The sequence below is a fragment of the Staurois parvus genome, unplaced genomic scaffold, assembly GCF_062004578.1.
Source record: "Staurois parvus isolate SC_StPar_1 unplaced genomic scaffold, SC_StPar_1.0 ptg000562l, whole genome shotgun sequence".
Taxonomy (NCBI): Eukaryota; Metazoa; Chordata; class Amphibia; order Anura; family Ranidae; genus Staurois; species Staurois parvus.
This window is the reverse complement of record NW_028318358.1, coordinates 2991050-3017066: the sequence shown is the minus strand read 5'-3', so window position 1 is coordinate 3017066 and position 26017 is coordinate 2991050. Positions and strand designations below refer to the sequence as shown.

General features: G+C 40.0%; 1 protein-coding gene across 4 annotated transcripts in view; it reads left to right on the top strand.

Annotated features, from left to right (window-relative positions):
* Positions 1-26017, top strand: part of PDE1B (phosphodiesterase 1B) — a 470076-nt gene that overhangs the window by 402187 nt on the left and 41872 nt on the right. For all 4 annotated transcript variants that reach the window (XM_089691396.1, XM_089691397.1, XM_089691399.1 and 1 more), the window contains 3 exons: positions 522-638; positions 8777-8917; positions 21894-21994. In XM_089691396.1, coding sequence (XP_089547522.1) covers positions 522-638; positions 8777-8917; positions 21894-21994 — 359 coding nt within the window. The remainder of the gene's footprint in view (positions 1-521; positions 639-8776; positions 8918-21893; positions 21995-26017) is intronic.

Here is a 26017-nt window from a genome sequence, read left to right as displayed (position 1 = left end):
TCACAACCATCTCTAGGGTTTACAGAGAATGGTCAGAAAAAGAGCAAATATCCAGTGAGCGGCAGTTGTGTGGACGAAAATGCCTTGTTGATGTCAGAGGTCAGAGGAGAATCTGTGGACTGGTTGCTGTGACATTCACATGATAAGGTCAGAATATGGCATAAACAACATGAAAGCATGGATCCATCCTGCCTTGTATCAATGATTCAGGCTGGTGGTGTTGGTGTAATGGTGTAGGAGATATTTTCTTGGCATTAGCAAGGTGAACTTAATAAAATGGCCAGTGAGTGTATGTGAACCAGCTCTCAAATTGTTTTGGCACACATTTTTGCATCCAGGTCAAATTCAATTTGTACTACAAGTACACATCTATAGGGGGTTTCTGGCCATAGGCAGGTTGGATATTATTGCCGTGGAAGAAGTAGCTGTGCTTTGAGTGATGTTTTATAGAAAATCAGTTTACTCTATTTGGAATGCTGAATTATAGAAGAGAATTTTCATCTTGTTTTCTCTCTTTCTAGCATCTGGACTTGTGGGACTTTGATGTATTTGTGCTGAATAGAGTCAGTGAAGATCATGCATTGAAAACCATTGTGTTTGAACTTCTCACTAGACACAACCTGAACAGTCGCTTTAAGGTAACTTGTAATATGTGCAAACAGTTAAAAAAAAGGTAGTGTAATATTACTCACCAGAGTCAATCACATTTCTGTTTTCAGCTGTTTATTGCCTATTTGTACCACATTGTATGTATTGTGTTTTTTTTAAAGTACTGATAATAATTATGATTTATGCTGTAAAAGCAAGAATTTGAGCTTCACAAGGAGGGTTATAAACATTCTTTTTTTAGAATGTCATGTTCTGTTAGAATGTTAGAGCTAAATCAGGCAGAGAGAGTAAGTGACCCAATAACATATAAAATTCTTAAAATAAATATCGGCCTTGCTTTTCATTACAAGAAAAGGTTTTTGACTTTTTTTCCATTATCATGACCTCTAATTTTTTTTAGAACAGATCGGTTCAAGCACTTTTTAATTCAATATACCCAAAATCATAAATAGAACTCTTTCCATTCATTCCAGTATAGTAACCTTAAGCAGAACAGTTAAATAAATGATCAAAATAAAAGCCTAAGGATGTCATGGGTACGAGTAATGGCGTGCTGTTATTCCCATGAACGAGTTTACAGAAGTCATACGATGAAAAATAGCTGTCCATTGGTGACTGTGGTTGAATGTCTTGAAATTTTTTTTTACCTTGATGCAATCGTTGCTTTAACATAAAACAAATATTTTGCATGCAGCTCCCATCACCACCCAGCTGGGTGATGGGGGGAGCTGAGACCGATCTCAATCTAGCACCGTAGATAAGAGCAGAGGCTCTCTCGACTCTCTCCCTTCTCATTGGCTCAGAAACAGCAGCGGCTCCCACTGCTATCTATTACAGCCAGTGAGGAGGGAGCAGGGTGCAGGACTGAGGTGTATATGTATATGGACACAGTGCTGACTCAGGAGCTAGTGAGCAAGTGTGCAAAAGTGCCCTCATAGCAAGTGGCTTGCTATGGGGGCACTCATCAGCAGGGAGGAGCCAGGAGCACTGGTGGGGGACCCCAGAAGAAGAGGATTAGGGCTGCTCTGTACAAAACTATTGCACAAAAGTATATATTTATTTTCCAACAAATAACATTTTATCGTTTAGCATCACTTGAAAGTGTATGTAAACACTAACAAAGAATTTCTCTTATTTGTTGCTTTTTGATCTGTTAAATACACATTTGAAAGTGTTTTGTTATATCTGTCCAATAAGTACAAAATACCTGTTTATCCTGCCAAAAATCCAGTGAACTCCCAACATCCTGAAGTAAGCTGACAATGTTGCACTGAAATCTCCGTGGGCATCACTGATAATAATTATGATTTATGCTGTAAAAGCAAGAATGTGAGCTTCACAAGGAGGGTTATAAACATTCTTTTTTTAGAATGTCATGTTCTGTTAGAATGTTAGAGCTAAATCAGGCAGAGAGAGTAAGTGACCCAATAACTTATAAAATTCTTAAAATAAATATTGGCCTTGTTTTTCAGGAAGTGATGAAAAACTTTCCTAGTGGGTACAATACTAGAAATAAAAACCTGAAAAATATTTTATCTCTACCCCTACTCTATCCAAAACAAACACTGGCAGAAGTATGTATTTACAATTGTTATATATAGTAAATAATTATGATCAATTGTCCTTCAGTAGAGAAAAACTATTATTCAAGGTCAATGTATGCCACTCTTTATCTCAGGGCTTAAAGTATATGTAAACCCTCACATTGTAAAACAACCCATTCAGTTTAAAATAGAAACGAAAGGCAAAAATGTATGTAACTCTTTCAAAAAAAATTATAAACACCTTTTTTTACCCCCTCGTTTTTTATAAGTGATCACATTCCCCACATTCTCAGCTGCCTAAGGAGCTCAGGGAGGAGAAACATCAGCACACTGATCATCCCAGTGAATGATGTGCAGGGTGGCATGTCAGCATACTGTAAGTCTGATCATTAGAGGAGAGCAGGCTGAGTTGCCAGCACAGCTAGAGAACTGACCCTCCATTTTTTTTCATTGGAAAGCAGAGGGACTGGCAGCATCACCAGGGATTTCACACAAAGGAAGCAATACAAAAAGAACAGGATTCTTTTTCCTAGAAGTACATGGTACAGCAGGTACATATCAGGAATATGTTGAGTTTATATATTCTTTAACCCCTCATCATAATTAATGGTAGTAAAACACGTCATACTGTAGTAAGGAGAGTTGACATCATTTTAAGGAATTTTTGTTTCAGTTCACTGATATGGTGCAGAGCGTGCAGAAGATGAAATATAGAAAATATTGTAGATTTCCTGTAACTACTTTGGGGTTATCCTTTTACTGTTTTTCATTGGAATAACTTTTATGAGAACTTTTACGTTTGTGTATTTCTGTAGATCTTTTAACAACACTAAGAATCTCTGTTCCCAGAGAAGGCATTCAAACAATGTAAAGTAGCTTAGGAAAACCTACATCATGCCTTAGAATCACAGTAATATGGAAGATGTAAGGATTAAGACAGAATGGAAATTGTCAAATCCAAACAAGACAATGTCCATCATACAAAGTATATGAACAAAAAAATATTTTTATGGTGGTACATCTAATTTAGTACTGGAAAGAAAGACGTCTTGTATAAGTAAGGGTCTAAAATGATTGTTCAAAATTCTATCTAGAGGATTTCTAGTAAATGTTCCACCTAGTAGTTTTTAGAAACCACCTGGCTGCTGTAGCAGCTCTGCACCAGCAAGACAAATGGTTGCAGAGCCCACTAGGTAAATTTATTTTTGGCTTATGGTAGTGAGTGAACCTCAATTTCTGTAGGTTCAGTGTGAAGTCAGGCTAGGTGATTCAGCAGGTTGGGACTCTGTCATCTCCACCTGGTTCTGGAGGTCCATGGAAGCTTCCAGAATCCAGTGGGCGGAAGGGTGGAGAACTCAATCTGTAGATTCATGGGAGTCTGACCAATCCAAGGATAAGAGGCCCTGGTAGTGTGGTAGACTAGCCCATAAATGTGAGAAAGCCATGCTATCAGGGGAGTCGGGTGGAAGATGGAGTGCTGAGAGGTGTTGCAGTGTAGCCTGGGAGGGAGCCCCAGAGGAGGGGGTTCGGCATCCAGGATGGAGGCTGGAAGCTAAAGAGAAGATGAAGGAGGGAGCTCCGCTGCCCTGCAGTCTGCTGAGGAAGGACAGCCTGCAGAGCTTGGAGAGGAACTAGCCCAGCTGGAAGGCCCTATAAGGAGTTCTATCCACAGCTACAGGACAAGGACAGTGTGAGTACCTCTATACTCCCAGGGCCTAGAAGGGAGAAGTCTGCTTGATGCAAGTTCTGGCAAGTCTTCAGGGGACAGTTCAAAACTTACCCGATCCCTTGTCCTGGGATCAGATACTGCAACTAGGTGTGCTGGTATTCTGTCCACTAAGTTGACAAAGAGCTTCTACATGTTGTCATGTTGCTAAAAATTCACTCAGGGGACATAAGCTCCTAGACAGGGATTATTCTACTAAGGAGTGTGATGTTGTCAATTGGAACTCAGTCAAGTGTTTGTCATTTTTTTTCAATATGCTATAGCAGGAAACATCCACATTCTGCTGTTTCTTCAATACAGTTGGAGAATCCCATAACCCCTTTACCCCATCTAAGTTGTTAACCCCTAATAAAACAACAAAAACCAAGCTCATGGGCTTCTTACTGACTGTGGATGAAAGTGTGGACAATGCATGCTGCCTGGCTGAGCAGAGCCTAAGGTGGATCCAAGAACTCAGCGGCCCTCAAGAGAGTAGCGCTACAGGTCACTTACTCATGGCAAAGCAGACACTGGAGTGTTTGGCAGCATGGTTGATTCTGGTGGAAGTGGTTGTCTGCTATAATACTGCTCATATATAGCCATATAGAATAAAACATTTAAATTGTTGGCAGTAGTTTGCTTTGATCTGTTCAGTAGTTTTTAGAATAATGCGATGGTTGAGTGTTTGGCCAGCATGAATGTGCAAGTGCCGCTGATGTACATCAGAAGGTTGGGGCCTTGCATCCTGCTTATGGAGAGCAAGCCAGGCTATTATTCATTTATATATTTTCCTGGCTGCCAAAATATCTGGGGCGAACTCCATGATTATGTTCTGATTAAGTTCTGCTTTGATTTCCTGTAGCTATAGTAAGAACATCCTTTCTTGGTAATTTAACCAACTATATTAATAAGGTTGCATTTTTGTGGGAGGTGTGGAGGTGTAAGACATGCCTTTTCTGGTACTCCTTAGGAAGAATATAGTACACATTCAACATATAGCTTATACCTTGATAGAAAGAGATGATACTGTTTATTTACTAAAGGCAAATAAGACTGTGCACTTTGTAAGTGCAGTTGCACTTACCGTATTTTTCCCTGAGCTTAGTGAATGTGGTGAAGCTGTTATGATTTCCATCATTCAATCATGTGCAAGCGAAAATGCTTTTTCTTTTTTTATTTTCCTTGCACCTGATTGGTCATTCTTTGCATCACGAAATTCCCTAAGCTCTGGGGAAAATGAGTGCAACTGCACTTGCAAAGTGCACAGTCTGTTTGCCTTTAGCAAATCAACACCAGTGTATTCTCTTCTCCCAAAAGACGGCTAATGCTGAGGACTTTCTGCACATCTGTTTAACAGGGAAGTAAAATAATTTGCCATTAGTAAGTTTCCCACTAGTATGGATTAAAGAGGACCTGACCTGTGGAAAATGTGCCTAGAAAAAGCAAAGAACTAGTTATAAATATTGGTGGTAGTTTTCCCCCTCTGTTTTTTCCTCATTACTGACTTATGCCTTTTATCAGCCGACAGCTAGCTAACAAAACTGACAGAAGCAGTGTTGTGTTTCATTCCAAAACTGAATTTATTTCTGTGAATAGTCCTGTATAACTGCAATACAATCACATAAACTGAAATTATACTATGATTGTAAACATGTCTCTCACAAATGCTTACAATTAACACAGCTACCTACAAATCACACAGAATACATTGAAATGTGATGTAGCTATGTATGTGACTTTAACAAACACAATGAAAGAACTTACAGGCTTGTGTGGAGAAATGGAGGGAGGGAGAATGGAGGAGACCTTCTGTGGTGTTCTTCTAGAAGCTGAAACTGCAGCAATGGATGAGAAATCTTTATTCTTAACCAGGGGCGGACTGACAACTCATGGGGCCCCCGGGCAATAGGGGATCATGGGGCCCCTGTGTCCTTGGCCAAACTCAAAGCCTATGAAAAAGGTACCAGGGGCATCTCACGGGGCCCCCTACTGACCCTGGGCCCTCGGGCAGTGCCCGAGTATCCAAATGGTCAGTCCGCCCCTGTTCTTAACAAACATGAAACACTGCTTGTTCTTGTAGAAGGAATAATACAAATCAGGATCAGTTTTCAGTGAACACCCGATTGATGGCTCCTGTACTTGTCAGACTGCAGGTATATAGCCAAGTGTCTAGGCAGAGGAAGTCATTCAAGATCAATGTACATTTTGCAGGGTGCTACTTAAGTTATTTCCACTTTGAAGTACAGGAGTTATTTTCAGTCATTTCAGTCATACACAGGAGAGGAGAATGGCTAAGACCCCATTCACACTTGCAAATTGGTCCATTAGCATATACATGTGGTAGACCCAGCAGAGGTTCCTAGGGAATAGCTGTGGGTAGAAGCCTCCTTGAAAGCAATGGGAGGCTGACAGCTTCTGCAAGGTCAATGGCCTATCATTTGCAGGTAATTGCTCTATGAGTAATTACATTGTGAGTGGCTGCAACTAGTTATGGTACCTGTCAGCCTCCCATTTATTGCAATGGGGCTTCTGCCTACAGCTAATCCATGCTGGGTCTCCTGCATTTTATCTCTAATGGCCCCAAGTGTGAATGGGCCGCAGTAGTTAACACAAATCCTGTGCAGCACTATGGTCAATGGTTTGAATCCCAACCAGGACGCTACCTGCATGGAGTTTGTATGTTCTTCCTCTGCTTGCATGGGTTTCCTCCAGCTACTCTGGTTTCCTTCCAAAATCCAAAGACATGCTAGCAGGTAAATCATACCTCTCAACTGTTCCTAATTTGGAAGGACATCGCTTTTTTGGAACCAAAGCCTTGTGTCCCTCTTGTCTTATTAGTTGTCCCTCTTTTTGGTTGATTTATAAAAAGAAGAACCCCCCAATAGGATGTTAATGGCACCAATACATAAGTTAAAATGTTCACATCGATCTTTATTTTGTATCATAATAAAATGTCATACGTTTAAAAATGGCTACTGAGAAGGTTGTTATGTTACATCACCACCTTATCATATTGACAGACTAAAGAGTTTGTTATACAAATCCAGCACAAGTAAATCAACTCCTTCCTCAGGGAGAAAAATCTGCAGAAAAATAGCAACATCTAAGAAATCAAAGAATACATTTATTTAAAACATGTATAATCTACTTGAAACATATCCATATACTTTATCTGTATACATATGAGTGCCAGTTACTCACACGATTAATGAATCAACTCAGAATGACTGTCAACCATAACATAAAACCAAAATAGATTGCTACCACTCCCTGGTGTGCACTTCGATGGTTACAAGTCACTCGCCATTTTTAAATGTTCGACTTTTTATTGTGATACAAAATAAAGATCGATGTGAATATTTTAACTTATGCATTGCTGCCATTAAAGTCCCATTGGGGGGTTCTTCTTTTTTCAAGTGTAACGTTTAGGGATGTAGGCCCATATCAGGTAATACCTGATCATTCTTTTTTTGGTCTGATGTACAGGTATCTATGAAAATGTACTTTTCAGCTGCCAAATATGTTATTCTTCACTAAAAGTTTCATCCTATGTCTGAAGTATCCTGCTTACTATTTTGAAAAGCCACTATAAAAGAAAAGTAGTGGTAGAAAAAATGAATTCTGGGTTTAACCAATAACTGCTGGCATGTAAATTCTTAATGGTCTACATAACTGGGAGTGCGGCACGGATATGAATTTTGCCGAGGGATATGTATTTGTGCTAGAGGGTGTCCCTTTTTCTGATTTCCGAAAATTGGGAGGTATTGGTAAATTGGTCCTAGTCTGTGTATGTATTCATGTGAGGTAGGAACGTTAAAGTGGTATTAAATCCAAAACAAAAAATGTAATATATTGCGATTTATCAATCTTTAGGTCTGTTGCACATGGGAGTAAAAATGCTGAGTTTTTTTACAGATCTGAAATGAGATGTATTGTTGTCTATGGGACATTGCACACAGCTGAGTAAAGATCAGTAATACAGCCTTGATTACAGAGCAGTAAAACAAAAGAAATAGAATAAAATAGAAAATGTTTCCTTTGAGTGCACCTTGCACACGGGTGCAATAAGTATAAATGAGAATATTACAATACTGGCAATGAAGAAGAATTGTACTTGTCTATACGTTTTACACACATTTGCTCGCCAATACCCAACATTTTTTAGGTCTGTACACACAGTTTTTGTCCCCTTGCACACGTGCGTCACAAGTTCCTTAGTAAACAGCAGTAAATTGTGATGCCCGTATGCAAGGTGCATGTGGTAGCTGCATTAGTTTTCTCTTTTTGGTCATTTTTGGCCAGTAACATACCTCCTGTATTAGGGTGCCCCCATCTGGATGAAGGAGCACAGGGGGCACTTTTAGAAAGCAGCACTGTCAGTCTGGGGTGAGGGGAGTGTTAGATGTACTAGCAGATTTAGATACACTAGCCAAACTCCAGCCCACACTTTATAAGCAGTTACAGCTACTACATTTACAGTTTTCTTCTTTTGAGATAAAGAGTTTACATAAATAAAAGCTGATAAAATAAATTAAAACATAAACACACCTGACACATCTGCAGGGAAGAGTGTTCCTTAGAAAAACACCAGACTTCTTGTCTGGATCACCAGATGAAACTAAAAGAAAGAAAACCTAAAAAAGAAAACAAATGCAGTCATCTCATGTAAGAATTGGTAAGCTCTAATATAACAAACATTTGCTTTTGGGCTTAATACTGCTTTAGGATCTTTAAAGTCTGGGACTGATGTGAATGTTCAATATTTAAAGTGCTGCTAAAAATTGTTGGTGCTAAACTGTACTGTCAATAAAAGTACCTGAAACCTGAAGCCTTATTGTATGTATGCTTTTAGTTGTAAGAAAGTTGTAGCATTGTAGCATTAACAAATCTACTTACAACATGCTTTTCTTCCTCTTAGATTCCCGTTGCGTTTTTAATGAGTTTTCTGGATTCCCTGGAGAGTGGCTATGGGAAGTATAAGAATCCTTACCATAACCAGATCCATGCAGCAGACGTGACACAGACAGTTCACTGCTTCCTTTTACGTACAGGCATGGTGGTAAGCATGTCATTGCAAACTTCTCATGAATTTCATTATGGCCTTGATGTAGTACTTCTTTAATAATGTTTTGATTTGATCCTTACATATCACACGTCTCAGAAATATTAGGAATATAATAGGAGTTTTGCCTATGATGCTTCTAAATATTATGTTTTTTCTGCTTCGCTTTTGAAAAAAGCAATCCTGATAAATAATTCTAAACTGCCTTTTATTATGGCTTTATGACCTTCCAAATTAAAAGATAAAAGTGATTCTAAACACACACTGTTTAATTAAAGATGTCCCTTCTATTTTTGTATGTGGATGATGGCACTGTAATTATTTTAGTAAAGAAAAAACATCTAAGTACCTTCTTCCTAATTGATATACAGCTGTCACCTGATCCAGTTCTTTCCCAGCTTGTCTACAGGGAAAGATAAGCAGAAGGAACTTCGAATCCTCTGCTGCTGGTCACATGTTAAAAAAAACAGCCTTTGGAACACAGAGTAAACATAAATAAAAATATAAATAATATCAATACACTGTTTTAAATTGGCATGCAAATATATTTGCAATCAAATCTTTATTAGTGGAAATAACATGGTGTGGGCAGATTTCTGCCAGTCACAGTCTGTGTCACGCCGCTCCCGTCTGTGTCTTAGAAAAAGAGGGAGGTGAAGCCTCCATTAGTCTACATGTATTATCCCACCCCTTGTGTTTAGCTGGTTAGTGGGCATGGAAAAGGAGGGAGAGAGTAGGCTGTCATTTACCACCATGTATATGCCCACATGTGTGACTTTATAGTCATGTGGGCTGCTCAGATGTGATAGGGAGGAAATGCTCAGCATAGAAACACACTGAAAACTGAGCATGTGCAGAGCTGCCACTAAAGTTGTAAAATCCTTTGCTGAAGTTGGAGCATGAACAGAAGGCAGAGGTAGAGAAGAGCAGGATCAACCAGATTTTTGCAGAAAACGAATCTCATAGTGACTGCGCGAGTATGTACAGCATGTAATACAGCATTTATTGATAGTTTTTATTATGTGTTTTAGTGACACTTTAACTATAATTTGTAAATATTCTGACTCCAATTGTTGTAATAGTGACTATCCCTGTTTTCACCCAGGCATTTATTATACTACAGTATGTCAGGTCACCTCATCTTTAACCATTTGACGCCTGTCCAATAGCCGTTTGGCGTCCGGAAAAATGCACTAGCTTTTCGGTAGGCCGCCATATGGCGTACTCCCGCACATGCGCAGTTCGCGTGCTTGCAAAGCCATCATTCATGATGCCATCCATTGTATACTAGTGCCTAGCTGTGAATGGTCACAGCTAATCACATGCACATGTCATGTGATTAGCTGTGGCCAAATCACAGCTAAGCACAAAAAAAAAAAACCCCTGAATGAATCGATGTCATTCAGGTAAATGCTTGCTTATAGCAAAGTAATTCTTTGCTATAAACAAATTGTGTAAAAAAAAAAATAAAAAATTCTGATCACTTCCCCAAAGTAGTGCAATGTTACTATGGTAACATTGTACTACTTTGGACATAGTGAAATATGAAAAAAAATCTTAAAAAAAAAAAAATGTAATAAAAAATTTTAAATAATAAAGAAATAAAAAAAAAACATTTTTTTTGCACACTGTCACCAGTCAGCGTCCCTGATCACCGCTATGCCAGTTATATGATGATGCTGTACTGCACTGGTGACAGTATGTAAAAAAAAAAATAGTGAAAATAAATTTTTTTATTTTTTCATTTTCCGAAAAATTATGACAAAAAAAATACAACTTCAAAAAACTCGCCATGCCTCTTATGAAGTACGTTGGACTGTCTACTTTGCAAAAAGGGGTAATTTGGGGGATATCTGTACTATTCTGACATTCTCGGACCTCAAGAAATTAGATTGGGTGTCAGTACTTCAGGATTGATCAATATTCAGATCTATACCATAGTTTGTGAACTCTATAACTTTCCTGCAAACTAAAAAATACATCCTAATTTGGGTTATTTTCACCAAAGACATGTAGTAGAACACATCTTGGCATCTTGGCCTAAATTTATGAAGAACAATTATTTATTTGCAAACTTTCATAACAGAAACAAAGAAAAACGTGTTTCGGTCTTTTTTTGTTAATTTAGCAAAAAATAAAAACCCCGGCGGTGATTAAATACCACCAAAAGAAAGCTCTAGTTGTGTGAAGAAAATTATAAAATTTTAGTTTGGGTACAATGTTGTATGACCGCGCAATTGTCATTCAAAGTGTGAGAGCGCTGAAACCTGAAAAATGGCCTGGGCAGGAAAGGGGTAAAATGCCCGGTATTGAATTGGTTAAAAAGCCCCCTAAGCAAACCTGTTTGCCTATGCAGATAGATACACTACAGGCTACCCAAGAAATTATTCTTGCCTTTGAACTTCCTTCACTGCAGACCTCCGGAAATAAGGCATGCAGGCATATGTAATTCCTAAAAAGAAATAGTTTACAGCAGAAGAACATGTGATAAGAGGATGTAGTCCTACCCAGATGCCACATCCAGATGCTCTGGATGCATTTAGATTAAGGTAAATGTTGTATTTGTATTCAGCCCCACTGAGTCAATACTTTGTAGAACCAACTTTCACTGCATTTACAGTTGCATGTCTTTTTGGGTATGTCTCTACCAGCTTTGCACATCTAGAGAGTGAAATGTTTGCCCATTCTTCTTTGCAAAATAGCTCAAACTCTGTCAGATTGGATAGAGAGTGTCTGTAAACAGCAATTTTCAAGTCTTGCTACAGATTCTCAATTGGATTTAGGTCTGGACTTTGACTGGGCCATTCTAACCCATGAATATGCTTTGATTTAAGCCACTCCATTGTAGCTCTAGCTGTTTGTTTAACCGTTTCAATACCGTGCAATTTTACACCTTCCTGCCCAGGCCATTTTTCAGGTTTCAGCGCTCTCACACTTTGAATGACAATTGCGCGGTCATACAACATTGTACCCAAACTAAAATTTTATCATTTTCTTCACACAACTAGAGCTTTCTTTTGGTGGTATTTAATCACCGCTGGGGTTTTTATTTTTTGCTAAATTAACAAAAAAAGACCAAAAATTTTGAAAAAAAAACACATTTTTCTTTGTTTCTGTTATAAAAGTTTACAAATAAATAATTGTTCTTCATAAATTTAGACCGAAATGTATTCTGCTACATGTCTTTGGTGAAAATAACCCAAATTAGGATGTATTTTTTAGTTTGTAGGAAAGTTATAGAGTTCACAAACTATGGTATAGATCTGAATATTGATCAATCCTGAAGTACTGACAGCCAATCTAATTTCTTGAGGTCCAAGAATGTCAGAATAGTACAGATATCCCCAAATGACCCCTTTTTGCAGAGTAGACAGTCCGACGTACTTCATAAGAGGCATGGCGAGTTTTTTGAAGTTGTATTTTTTTGTCATAATTTTTCGGAAAATGAAAAAATTAAAAAAATTATTTTCACTATTTTTTTTTTTACATACTGTCACCAGTGCAGTACAGCGTCATTATATAACTGGCATGGCGGTGAACAGGGACACTGACTGGTGACAGTATGAAAAATATATATATATATATATTTTTTTTTTTTAATTTTTTTTTTTTTTTATTATTATATTTAATTTTTTATTACATTTTTTTAAATTTTTTTTAAGATTTTTTTTTCATATTTTACTATGACCAAAGTAGTACAATGTTACCATAGTAACATTGTACTACTTTGGGGAAGTGATCAGTATTTTTTTTTTTTTTTTACACAATTTGCTTATTGCAAAGAATTACTTTGCTATAAGCAAGCATTTACCTGAATGAAATCGATTCATTCAGCTTTTTTTTTTTTTTGTGCTTAGCTGTGATTTGGTCACAGCTAATCACATGACATGTGCATGTGATTAGCTGTGACCATTCACAGCTAGGCACTAGTATACAATGGATGGCATCATGAATGAAGCCATCCATTGTATACAACTGTCATGTGACCTGCTGTGATTGGTCACAGCAGGTCACATGGTACCAGCAACGGGAGCCGGTACTCGGATCTGTCATCGGCCGTGTCCGAGGTACACGGCCGGTGACAGATTGCACTGCTGCGCCGCTCTGCATTAGCGCAAACTGCGCATGTGCGGGAGCACGCCAAATGGCGTGCACCCGGAGTGCAGAGACAGTTTTGAAGCCGCCAAGCGGCCATTGGCCAGGCGGCTAATGGTTAAGGTCATTGTCCTGCTGGAAGGTGAACCTCTGCCCCAGTCTCAAATCTTTTGCAGACTCTAACAGGTTTTCTTCTAAGATTGCCCTATATTTGGCTCCATCCATCTTCCCATCAACTCTGACCAGCTTCCCTGTCCCTGCTAAAGAAAAGCATCCCCACAACATGATGCTGCCACCAACATGCTTCACAGTTCGGATGATTTGTTCAGTGTGATGTGCAGTGTTAGTTTTCCGCCACACATAGCATTTTGCTTTTAGGCCAAAAATTGTGGTCTCATCTGACAACAGCACCTTCTTCCACATGTTTGCTGCCCCCCCCACACACACACACATGGCTTCTCACAAACCAAACTGCAAACGGGACTTCTAGTGGCTTTCTTTCAACAATGGCTTTCTTCTTGCCACTCTTCCATAGGCCAGATTTGTGGAGTGCACATCTAATAGGACAGATTCTCCCATCTCAGCTGTGGATCTCTGCAGCTCCTTCAGAGTTACCATGGGCCTCTTGGCTGCTTCTCTGATTAATGCTCTCCTTACCCGGCCTTCTAGTTTAGGTGGACGGCCATGTCTTGGTAGGTTTGCAGTTGTGCCATACTCTTTCCATTTTCGGATTATGGATTGAACAGTGCTCCAAGAGATGTTCAAAGCTTGGGCAATTTTTTATAACCTAACCCTGCTTTAAACTTCTCCACAACTTTATCCCTGACCTGTCTGGTGTGTTCCGTGGCCTTCGTGATGCTGTTTGTAGGGGTATCAGAGTAAAGGGGGCTGAATACAAATGCATGCCACACTTTTCAGATATTTATTTGTAAAATATTTGAAAAACCATTTATCATTTTCCTTCCACTTTACAATTATGTGCCTCTTTGTGTTGGTCTATCACACAAAATCCCAATAAAATACATTTATGTTTTTGGCTGTAATATGACAAAATGTGGAAAATTTCAAGGGGTATGAATACTTTTTTCAAGGCACTGTAGATACAGTAGAGATTGGGACATGCTAAAAGAGACTGTGGGGACATTACATGAAACTGCTTAAGATCATAGTAAAAGGTCAGAGAAAAAAAAAACCTTTCATTTGATTAACAACAAGATTAATAATGCAACTATCAGTCTATCCCCTCAAGCCAGGTTACTTGGTGTAATCCTAGACTCTGACCTATCCTTTCAGCTTCAAATCCAATCACTGTCAATAGCTTGTAGATTTCACCCACGTAACATCTCTAACTAATGAAACCACCAAGCTACTCATTCACTCCCTTTTTATATCTTGCCTTGACTATTGCAGCTCCCTTCTCATAGGCCTACCTCTCTGTAGGCTATCCCCTCTGCAGTCTGTCATGAATGCTGCTACCAGGAACATCTACATTACCAACCGCTCCATGTCTGCCACCCTTACTAATCCCTCCACTAGCTTTCAATTGCCCAGCAAATTAAATGCAAAATACTAATAACAATGTACAAAGCCAATCACAACTCTGCCCCGAGCTACATCACCATTCTTGTCTCCAAATATCATCCAAACCGTCCTCTCCACTTATTATTATTATTGTTATACAGGACTTATATAGCGCCGACAGTTTGCTCAGCGCTTTACATTATGGAGGGAGACAGTACAGTAACAATACAGTTCAATACAAGAGGGATTAGAGGGCCCTGCTCCTTGGAGCTTACAGTCTAGGAGGGAGGGGATAGTGGTACAAGAGGTAATTAGCTGTGGGGGATGGAGTGGTAGGAGGAGTAGTGGATTCCAGTATTAGCTGGGGGCGGGGTAGGCTTCGGGATTGGCTCATCTCATGACCTCCTGCTCTCAAGCTCCCTTGTCCCCTCCTCCTTTGCTCGTCTCCAGGACTTCACCAGAGCCGTCCCCATCCTCTGGAACTCTATACCTCAGTCTGCCTAGCTATTCCCTATTCTAGCTGCCTTTAAGCCAGAGTAGGGGAAAAAAAACTCATATCTTCAGGGAAACCTATCGGGCCTCCGAATAGACATTTATCATTTCCATCAGCTCATCCCCCACAGTTATAACATTTTTCACCACTTGCCGCACCGTATTAGATTGTACGCTCCTATAAGCAGGGCCCTCTTAACCTTCTTGTTTATTATTGTATTGTAACTGTACTGTTTCCCTTTATATTGTAAAGTGCTGGGCAAACTGTTGGCACTGTATAAATCGTGTATTATAATAATAATAATACTAATAATAATATTATGATGATGGTTATGGCTCAAGTGTGTAGTGCTTTCCAGTGAGTTCAGATCACACCAGAGTATGGTTTCAGGGCTTGTTGGCCCTCTTTTATTCAAAACAAAAGAAAAATCTCCACAGAACAAAGTTACTTGTGCAACGGTTTCTACCATCACTTCAATAGATGAAAATAAATGATAAGCAGCCTCCTGGCTCTATCTTGCAGCACCACTGCTAAGGCCTCAGACTCACACTTCAGGTTATGGTCCCTCAGACCACTTTACAGCACCCCCCTTTTGAAGCATGTTTCTACACACTCACAACTGCCTGCTGCTCTGACCCTCAGACTTCGGGTCTCGGCCTATTTCCTCACAGACTACACCTGTCTGGTGCAGACATGCACACTTCTGGCTGCTTCCTTGCAACCACCTGGACTCCTTGGAAGGGTGGAGTCCCAAACTACTTTCAGGTCTTAGTTTGTAACAAGCCTGCTGGTCTCCGGCTTTCAGTGTCCAAGCTTTAGACCCTGATCTGGGAACTACATTATTCAAAGAAAACTCAAAATGCCTGGAGCTCTTCAGTCTGCATTCTTGAGATTCCTGTGTACCTTTTAGCCTCTGTTCCCCAGTGGCAGGACCCAGCACTGTTACAACACACACACAAAAAGCGAACAGACAGCACATACAAAGTGGGAATGTATGCAAGAAATCAAATCATTTTAGCTTGTAAGAACCAGTTTAAAGTGGTTCTAAAGGCTGAAGGTTTTTTACCTTCATGTATTCCATGCATGAAGGTAAAAATCTTCAGTGAGAAGCTACCACTTCAGTCCCCCTAATACTTAACTGAGCCTGATCATGATCCAGCGCTGTGCACAAAAGAAGCTCCCGGGTCTCTCCGTCCTCATTGGCTGGGACACAGCAGCAGGAGACATTGGCTGCTGTCCAGTGGCGGACTGACAACTCATGAGGCCCCCGGGCAATAGGGGATCATGGGGCCCCTGTGTCCTTGCCCAAACTCAAAAAAGCCTATGAAAAAGGTACCAGGGGCATCTCATGGGGCCCCCTACTGACCCCAGGCCCTCAGGCAGTGCCCGAGTTTCCAAATGGTCAGTCCACCCCTGCTGCTGTCAATCATAGCCACTGAGGAGCGAGTGGGGGGCAAGGCCAAGACATGCAGAGGCAGTTTAGGAGCACACACGCATGAGTGCCCCCAGAGCAAGCTTTTGTGCAGAGGTGTAGTGTGGTGTGGCAGCAATGAACACAGAGTCTGGTTGCAGAAAACTTAAAACGTATTGAGCAGAATGCTGACAATACAAATACCCTAGTGGAAGAGCACCACTATGAAAATAACTCACAGTTCAATGCAATCAAAGAGGTAGCTATGAAGAGATTCCAACAGCATCTGTCTTGGATGGTGAAGTGTGGCCTGGCCGGTCCAATACCAAGAGGGGAGGCTCCTTTACAGAATAGCGAGTCTTTAGCCTGCTTATCAACCTTTCCCTATCGCTAGCAAAATGCACTCCAAAAGGGGGGGCAGGGTTTTAAATAGCCCCTGCTGACCCAAGATGGCTGCCAAGGATCACACGGTCACAGCATAGCCAACCATTACGCTGTTCCATTGACCCAGGAAACCATAGAGAAACCATGTTTCCCTTGGACTACCTGTTCAGGCAGTGGTACCACTCGATTGAGCACCATCTACAGTGGAGAAAACAGACTGGGGCCACACAGTAAATTCCAAGGGGCTACAAGCTGGTAAGGCTGTGAATTCCCTGTGTATGAATATTCCAGACACATTTGTATAGTGGCAACTTACAAGTGTTTAACGATCGCTTCCTGCGATGCGTAAATGATCTGTTTTCTGTCCCTAATTGCATTAATCGCGCTCACAAACATTTTGGTAATAATCAAACAAAATAAACTAAAAGCATAATCCACACTAAATTTTAGTGTTCCTATGTAGATGTAGGAGTGTAAACTGTCTTTAAGTGATCATGAAATGACATTGGTTTGAAAAGCAGGCTCTATTTTATTACCTAATTAGCGGCAGAATAAAAAATAGTTTAATTTGTGCTGTGCCAGCAGCTGTGTACCCTCATTTACTGTAATAAATGGTGCTTTATATAATGAAGGAGCTAACCATAAATTATATAAGTCATTAAAACTGTGCCTTGTAACAAAAGAAACTTACTATCATTTCAGTTTCGCGTGCGGCAACAAGTGTGGGAAGGGTATTTGCTTTAAGTCTCAAATGAGACTTAGAAAAAACCAAAAGGCTAATTAAGTTTCTATACATAATGCCAAGTGATTAGTAAATTGTTTAACAGCTAGCAATAAAATGTGTACATATATATATATGTACATATTCTCATTTCTTTACAAATATAAGACATTTTGCATTAATTTCGAGCGTATTGGTAAAATATGTTTCCTTGTTTTTTCTTCCTCTTCTTTCACTTGAATTTCTACGTGTCTTCCTCCTCTCCTCTTCCAATTAATCCTTCTCCTGTACAACAAAACTGTACTTAAAACAGCTTTTGCATGAACCTTTCCAGTGTCTGTCATGGTTTAGCTGTTTCATAGATTAGGAAGACAGTTAATCTGCTAATGGGTATTTATAACTGTGAGAGGGAACCAAATTACTTAGTGGGGACTACATTTTCCAACACTCCCCTATTAGCAGGGGTGTCCCACATTACCAAGAAAATCATCTTGTTTCATTACCTCACTTCCTTGACCAACAATTCTCAAATAACCCCAACAAATCCCAAATCCATTCTTTATTTTGAAGTGGAAATGTTAACAATGTTAGCACAGAAGAAAGACACTGATCTTACTCTCATTTTGTTCATACTCTTTCATAGAAGACATCTTCCACCACTTTCTATTCACTTAATCTTGAAACTATGATCCATGATATAGGAATTTTTGCTCAGCCCTCAATTATTAAGTCCACCAGAACATGTGTGCAATCTCCTTTGAAGCAAATAGTCCCTGTAGGTTTTTGGGGACTTTTTGGTACAACAACCTTTTTCTCTGTAGTTTAAAAAATGTTTAGTTGTTTATTTTTTATGTTTTATATTTAAAAACATATCATTTGTATTACACACATGAACTTTTAATACAGTATTTTGTTCTTGAACCACTGGATTTTTCTTATACATATTCCATAGGATACATTCCAATACTGTACAGTTACTTAAAGTGTCACTAAACCCACATCATTAGAAATTATCAATAAATTCTGTATTACATGCTTTTCATACTCAATCAGTCATTATGGGTTTTGTTTTCTGTATTCTGCAAAAAACCTGATTGATCCTTCTGTTCTCTGTCTCCCCTTCTGTCCATATCCTCAATGCAGCTAGGGATTTTGCAGAGTAGTGTTGGCAGCTACTGCACATGCTCAGTTTACAGTGAGTTACAGTGAGTTTCTATGCTGGGCATTTCCTCCTTATCACATCTGAGCAGCCTGTGTTACTATAGAGTCACTGTGGACATATACACAGTGGTAAATGACAACCCACTCCCTCCCCCCTCCTCATGTCCACTAACCAGATCAACACAATAGGGCGGGGGGTGTGTGTGGCAAAATTACATCTTGTTTGATGGAGGCTTCACCTCCCTGTTATTGTAAGACACAGGCTGTAGGGGTGTGACAGCCTGTGACAAACAGAAATCCGACCACACCATGTTATTGCCAAAAAATAATTTGATTTCAAATATATATTTGTATGACAGTTTAAAACGGTTTGATATATTTTTTTTTCTCTGTATCCAAAAGGCTGTTTTATTTTGAACATGTAACCAGCAGCAGAGGACTAGAAGCTCCTACTGTGTATATTTCCCTGCATACAAGCAGGGAAAGAGCTGGATCATGTGACAGCTGTATATCAATTAGGAAAAGGGTATTTACATTTTTTTAAATTAAAATAATTAGTGTCATCATCCTCATACAGAAAGAAATAGGATAATGTTCAGTGAATTTCAGTGAAATTACGTTTTGGAGCATAGCAGGAGAAGGCTCTGTTTCCCATCAAGTATAGGTGAGTAGGGGGGATACACAGAAGATCAAAATTTGAACTTTTATCAACTTACTCCCTTCCTCGTAACCTCTGCTCTTCAGACAGATAACAGGATGCCAAGCAATGAATAATCTTATAGGTGAGCAAGAAGATCTTAAAGTCTATGTGAAACCTGATGGGTAGCCAGAGCAAGAATTCCAGGATAGGGGTAATATGATCACTTGTACCAGACCTAGTTAGGAATCTGGCTGCAGAATTTTGTAAACATTGAAATCGATTAATAGTGGATTTAGGTACACCAGTGAGTATAGCATTGCAGTAGTCAAGTCAGGAGAACACAAATGTATGGATCAGCTTTTCATTTACAGTGAAATAGCAGAGGATGTAGCTGAGCAATGTATCTCAAGTAGAAAAAAGTAGGATGATGGCGCCCCTATGTCAGTGGTCAGTGACAGGAATGATACCCCTGTGTAAGAGGAATGATGCTTCTGTGCAAGAAAGGGGAATGGTGCCCCTGTGTTACTGGTCATTGGGAAGAATTGTGCCCCTGTGTAAGAGGGAGGAATGAAGCTCCTGTGTCAGTGGTCAGTGAGAAGAATGTTGCCCACATCAGTAATCGGTAAGAGGAATGGTGCCCCAGTATCAGTGGTCATTGAGAAGAATTGTGTCCCTGTGTAAGTGGGAGGAATGAAGCTCCTGTGTCAGTGGTCAGTGAGAAGAATGTTGCCCACATCAGTAATCGGTAAGAGGAATGGTGCCCCTGTGTCAGTGGTCATTGAGAAGAATTGGGCCCCTGTGTAAGTGGCAGGAATGAAGCTCCTATGTCAGTGGTCAGCGAGAGGAATGTTGCCCAGGAATGGTACTCTTGTATCAGTAGCTCATAAAAAGAATGTTGCCCCTGTGCAAGTGTGAGGCACAGTGCCCTGTTTAGATTGGAGGAACGGTGCCCCTGGGTCAATGGTCAGTGTGAGGAATGGTACCCCGGTGTCAGAGAAAGGAATGGTGCCCCAGGGTCAATGGTCAGTGTGAGGAATGGTACCCCAGTGTCAGAGAAAGGAATGATGCCCCAGCATTATTGTTTAGTAAGACTTGCTGGTTCCACATCCTGTGCTACTCCCCTCAATGACATCCCAGCCAGGCACCATCGAGAAAGTGATCACTCCACATGAAGGTGATGCTACCCTAACGTCTACTGGAACACTGTGCACCTCCTCCAATCACAGAGCCCCTTGCATTCTGCGAAAGGAATGCAATATGTTTTCTCAATTAACGAGATGCCAACCAAGCAACCTGCTATGATCAGTGTACTCCATTTGGAACTGTACGTCTCAGGGCTAAAGTGTACTGTACTGTAAGGTCAAAAGTGTACTGTAGTGTAAGGACTAAACTGTACTGTAAGGTGGCCACAGTTCAGCTTTAAAGTCCACATGAGAACACTGCAGGTCAGAATCGTTATCCATCAGAGAAAATTCAAACCCTCCGTGACTGTGGATCTCTTGCTGTTCAACCCAATATAACTTTTTGGACAAACACAAATGGTATATATATATATATATATATATATATATATATATATATATATAACTTCTATTAACACAAAGCCGACACTAGATATTACCAATGCAAGCTCTTTGCCGAGAATAAGACGACATATGTCTAGTTCACTTTGGAACTAAGAAGAGATATTTTGCAAAGCAACAGAAAGACTCTCAAGACACTAATGTGACAAATCCCGCCTTTGTCAGACAGAATGCTCTAGCAGTAATGAAAAAAAACAAACTTTGGATGAGAGCACTAATGAAATACGTTGTCATTTCTATAATATTTAAGCAAGAGCTAAAATGGAATATGTAAATATTTAAACTCCATGTAATAACCGCAGAGGTCAGTCACTTGGAGAACACAGAAGTGCGGAGGAGAAAACTGTCTTTGAAGAGGATTTTCTGCTCCTTTTAACTCTAATGTAACCTCATTAAATATTCAACATTTTAACAATATTTAAAACAATGCACTTTGAATGTTTCAGTTTCTTAAAGTGGTACATTTTTGTAGCTTGATTTTCCAGTGAATCTAGCTGTCCTGTTACTCCCTCTGCTGGTCACCTGATAATATATTGGTGTCCTTTTATGACACAGAGAATAGCTGCGATTCAACGGATCTCAGCTATTCTCTGGTCATTCACAGTTTATAGCACTCAGGAGATCATGTCAGCCCTTCTCTGGAGATCTGTGTTCTCCGTCCAGATTCTCCAGCCCAGAGCTGGAGAATCAGAGGGACCGAAAACTAAGCAGAGATAATTTACCTCTGTTTAGTAAACTGGTCTTTTACTATAATCTGGAGAGATTATAGTAAAATGAGCCGTTTTTCAGAGTTTGTAGACCGTTCTCCAGCGTTTGGAAACCGTTCTCCCTTCGTTCGGAGAACTGCTTCATAAACTGCATTCACAGGAGAACTGTGTTCTCCGAGAATGCCGGAGAACTGAGCAGCGATCTATTACCGCTGGTTCACAAACGGACACCTAAGTTTTTTTATTTCTTTGTATAGCACTGCCTGAATGAGATTGAGATCCTGGCAATTATATTTGCAGCTGCCATCCATGATTTTGAACACACAGGTACAACGAATAGCTTCCACATCCAGACAAAGTAAGTGCATTTATAATCAGTTTTATGAACATAAAAAAGACACCATTTTAAATCCAAATTTCATTTTTATCTCTCTCTAGCTATATATTATATTTACTGTGTGCACTTTATCTTTCTGGCCCCTTTTTTACATGTATTCTGCTTTTCTGTATCTCTCTGGCCTGTCAAAGTTGGCATGCACTATGGTTTAGCTTGCAACACATGGAGTCTTTGATCCTGATTTGCTAAAGGACAAGATCATGTTCACTTTCAAAGTTATTGTTCACTTATCGTAGTGAATGAGGTGAAACAAGATGAAGATTCACTTTGCAAAGACTACCCAATCATATGCAAGGTGAAAAAAAAAACAGGATTTTTGTTTACGTGTTATTGAATGACTGTAATCAGCACAAATTCACTAAACTAAGTAAAAATTCACTTTGCAAATAGAAAATTCAGTGCTGACTTTTAATCATCCAATCACATGGAAGGAAAAATTCAGTTTTTTCATTCTTCTGGCACACGATTATTTTTTTTTTTAAACACATGAATTGTTACTGTATTAATTCTGTCTAGCGAAAATTTACTTTGAATATGCTACATAGCAAGTTCTCTACATACGAATAAGTTCTGTTCCGAGAGCAAGTTTGTAAGTCCAGTTTGTTTGTAAGTCCAACAAAGTTAGCTTAGGTACCAAACTAACACTATCTGCATAATAAATTACTGGTTTATAACACATTTCACACAAATAATACATACAAACAAAGGTTGAACTAAAGAGAAAGTACTGTATACACTAAAGTAGACAGAAGCACAACCACTTGTAGAGGATGCATGCATGAGAATGTATACCAGAAATGTGAACTAACTTATACAATTGGCATATGTTTGCAACTTTGAAAGTTCATAGCTTGAAAGTTCATATGTAAGGGACTTACTGTACTCCTTTAGTTAATCAACCCCATACATCATCAGACATACTGATAACTGATAGTACATTCAATAGAACTAAACCCAACAATCTAACCATTTTTCTAAAACAGTTCAATTCAAAGTTGTGATTTATAACGGTCATAGTTGCTTTGCTCAGTGACATTCCGAGACAAGTGCAGGGGTTGTGGTACACACCAGGTGACACTGACCGCATGGGGTGACACCGGACCCACTCCACAGTAAGGTAAGTTGTAAAGCAAACCAACGATCCCCGCAGGATGGATCCGATCCATCATGTGGGGATAGTCAGCTTTCTTTACAACTTACCTTTTCTTGGAGCGGGTCCGGTGTCACCCCGTATAGGTTGCATGCCGACAATCCTCGTCGGCATGCAACCTATACGGGCTGACACCGGACCCGCTCCAAGAAAAGGTAAGTTGTAAAGAAAGCCAACGATCCCCGCAGGATGCCTCGGATCTGCGGATTGAGCATAATGGATCGGAGTCTGATCCATTATGCTCAATCCGCAGATCCAATCCATTCTGCAGGGATTGTCGAAGGGGGTGTCACCAAGTGTTACTGCACCGGGTGACACCTACCTACCCTAGGGACGCCTCTGCTTGTGCTCTCAACCGAACTGTGAAACTGTCAAACGACTGGTGTCATAACTGATCACATGTGCAGCGCCATGGCAACTGCAGATCAAACAGAGGCTAAGATGGCAGCTCCCTTGGCTGTAAAGGAGAGTAGGGTTTATTTCCATTTTAATGTGACTTTTTTAAGATCAGTTAAATTAGTCTGTTCTTTTTAAAAATTTTGAGCTGGAGTTCGGCTATAATTTGTTCTAAATCTGCTAGTCGATCTAAAGTGGCGAAAGCAATATGAGAAAATCGGAAGAAAAATTCAAAGGTGCAATCGTTTGATTTTTGTATAGTGTATACATAACTTTGTACATCTGATTCAGAATTTCCAAATGAAAATTTCCAAAGGGACAAACTCCAACATTTTTCTTGTTTAATGTGATTTTTCATACGAGAAAAATCTAAGACTGGACATGATCAGAAACAATAAACAACAAAAAGAAGCCTTTGTCATCCAAGAATTTTTCTGTACCATCCTCAGTTTCGACTTGCTGTGAAATATTGAGGAAAACCAGACGATTATTCGTCCGATTTTCTTATAATGTTGCCATATAAGGGTGGCCCATTGCTCCTCCATAGAGTGGAGCCACTTTAAAACAGTTTCTGCCTGGATCACCAGGTGAAAAAGGGTGAAAAAGCCTGCAACAGGAAATTTTATGCAACCATCACATTTAAGGATTGATAAGCTGAAACACATTACTTTATGTTTTTGGGGTTAATACTGCTTTAAGCAAGTGTCATTTAAAAACATAAGCTGTATAAGAAATGATGCATATATCTTAATGAAATGTATTGGAACATATCTTTTTTTATTTGAACTGTGGAAAGAAATTTACACTTCAGTTACAAGTCAAAGATTCAATTTTATATTAATTATCAAGTGTCAGAACTGATTTTAAACAGTATTAAAATGATATATTTATGTCCTCTTATTCTTAGGATTGAATTGCCTGCATCAGAAACTCCCATGTGTCAAGTATAAGAGCTGTCACACATTAAAACTCTGCACCATTTCCATAGTAACAGTGTGACAGTCACATGTCTTCAGTGAATTACCAAGGTTTAGTCCATATTATTCAAGCAGTGTAGAGACATATCTGCCAAAATGTTATACAGCTTAATCAGTGGCTATTATATGAGCCATTGGTGGACATTATGGAAAACAGACAGCCGCCTTTTCCTCACAGTGTAAGTACATTAGTTTCAGCAGTTGAAGGATTTGTTGGGAAATTTGTCTGACATTCGCCTGAGTGAAATTCGATGGCATTTTCCTGGCATTCCACAGTCACATTAACCCCATTTCCAACAGGATGGACAGGCTAGACAAATGCAGCAACCCATGAACAGTTGTCGAATACTACTTCTACCCAGAGCAGGAGCTAGCCTGCCTGGTCTGGGGGTGCATTAAAAAATTCAGTCCCTGAGTCTCTACATTGCTTTGACAAAAAAAGGCTATGTATTAGGTCTACGTTTCTCAAACATTTCCAGTCACAGCATCCTTTAAAAATGTGCAAAATCATGAGGCACCCCAGTCCCAGACTGTATTTATTGGGCTGACAACTGTTCTGGAAGATGTCAATCTCTCCTTGGTGCCACATATGGGAGTCTCCCTTCACTTCAGTGTTCCCTCTTCACATCAGAGTCCCACCCAGGGGCGGACTGACCATTTGGAAACTCGGGCACTGCCCGAGGGCCCGGGGTCAGAAGGGGGCCCCATGAGATGCCTCTGGTACCTTTCTCATAGGCTTTTTTGAGTTTGGGCAAGGACACAGGGGCCCCATGATCCCCTATTACTTGGGGTCCCCATGAGTTGTCAGTCCGCCCCTGGTCCCACCACCACATAAAAGTTCTTCCATTATGTAATAGTCCTCCCCCTTCCTCATCAGTTCCCCTTTCAGATTAGAGTCCTCCCATCACATCTGGGTCCCTTCATTATATTAGAGTCCCACCAATACATCATAGCTCCTCCTTTATATTATAGCCCCCTATCACTTCAGATTCCCCTTCCCTTCAGAGTTCCCACCTTCCCATTAGAGTCCACATCACATTAGTGTCCCTCTTCACAATAGAGTTCCTCCTTCAAGTCCGAGTCCCCAAACCCATCTCATTAAGAGTAAGCTCCATCAGATCAGAGTCAGCCACCCTAACAATAGATTTCTCAGTCCTCCCTTCACATATCAAGTCTTACTTTCAAATCTGCATCACAGCCATAGCATCATGGCAGGGGGAAGGAGACACGGCAGATCTAGACATAAGCAGGACTTCCATCTTCTTATGAATCCCTGGATCAATGGCATAATTTGCATGGTTCCAGCACCAAACCAACTAATAATGTGGTGTGTCCTGGTCCGGCATTGCCAAGCCTGTACACTATCCCCTGGCCCCCCCACTTCCTTATACCAACATCACTGGACCTGGGGGGCAGGACTGAAATCTTGTGGGGGGGCAGAACAAACAAAATGTTTTCTTT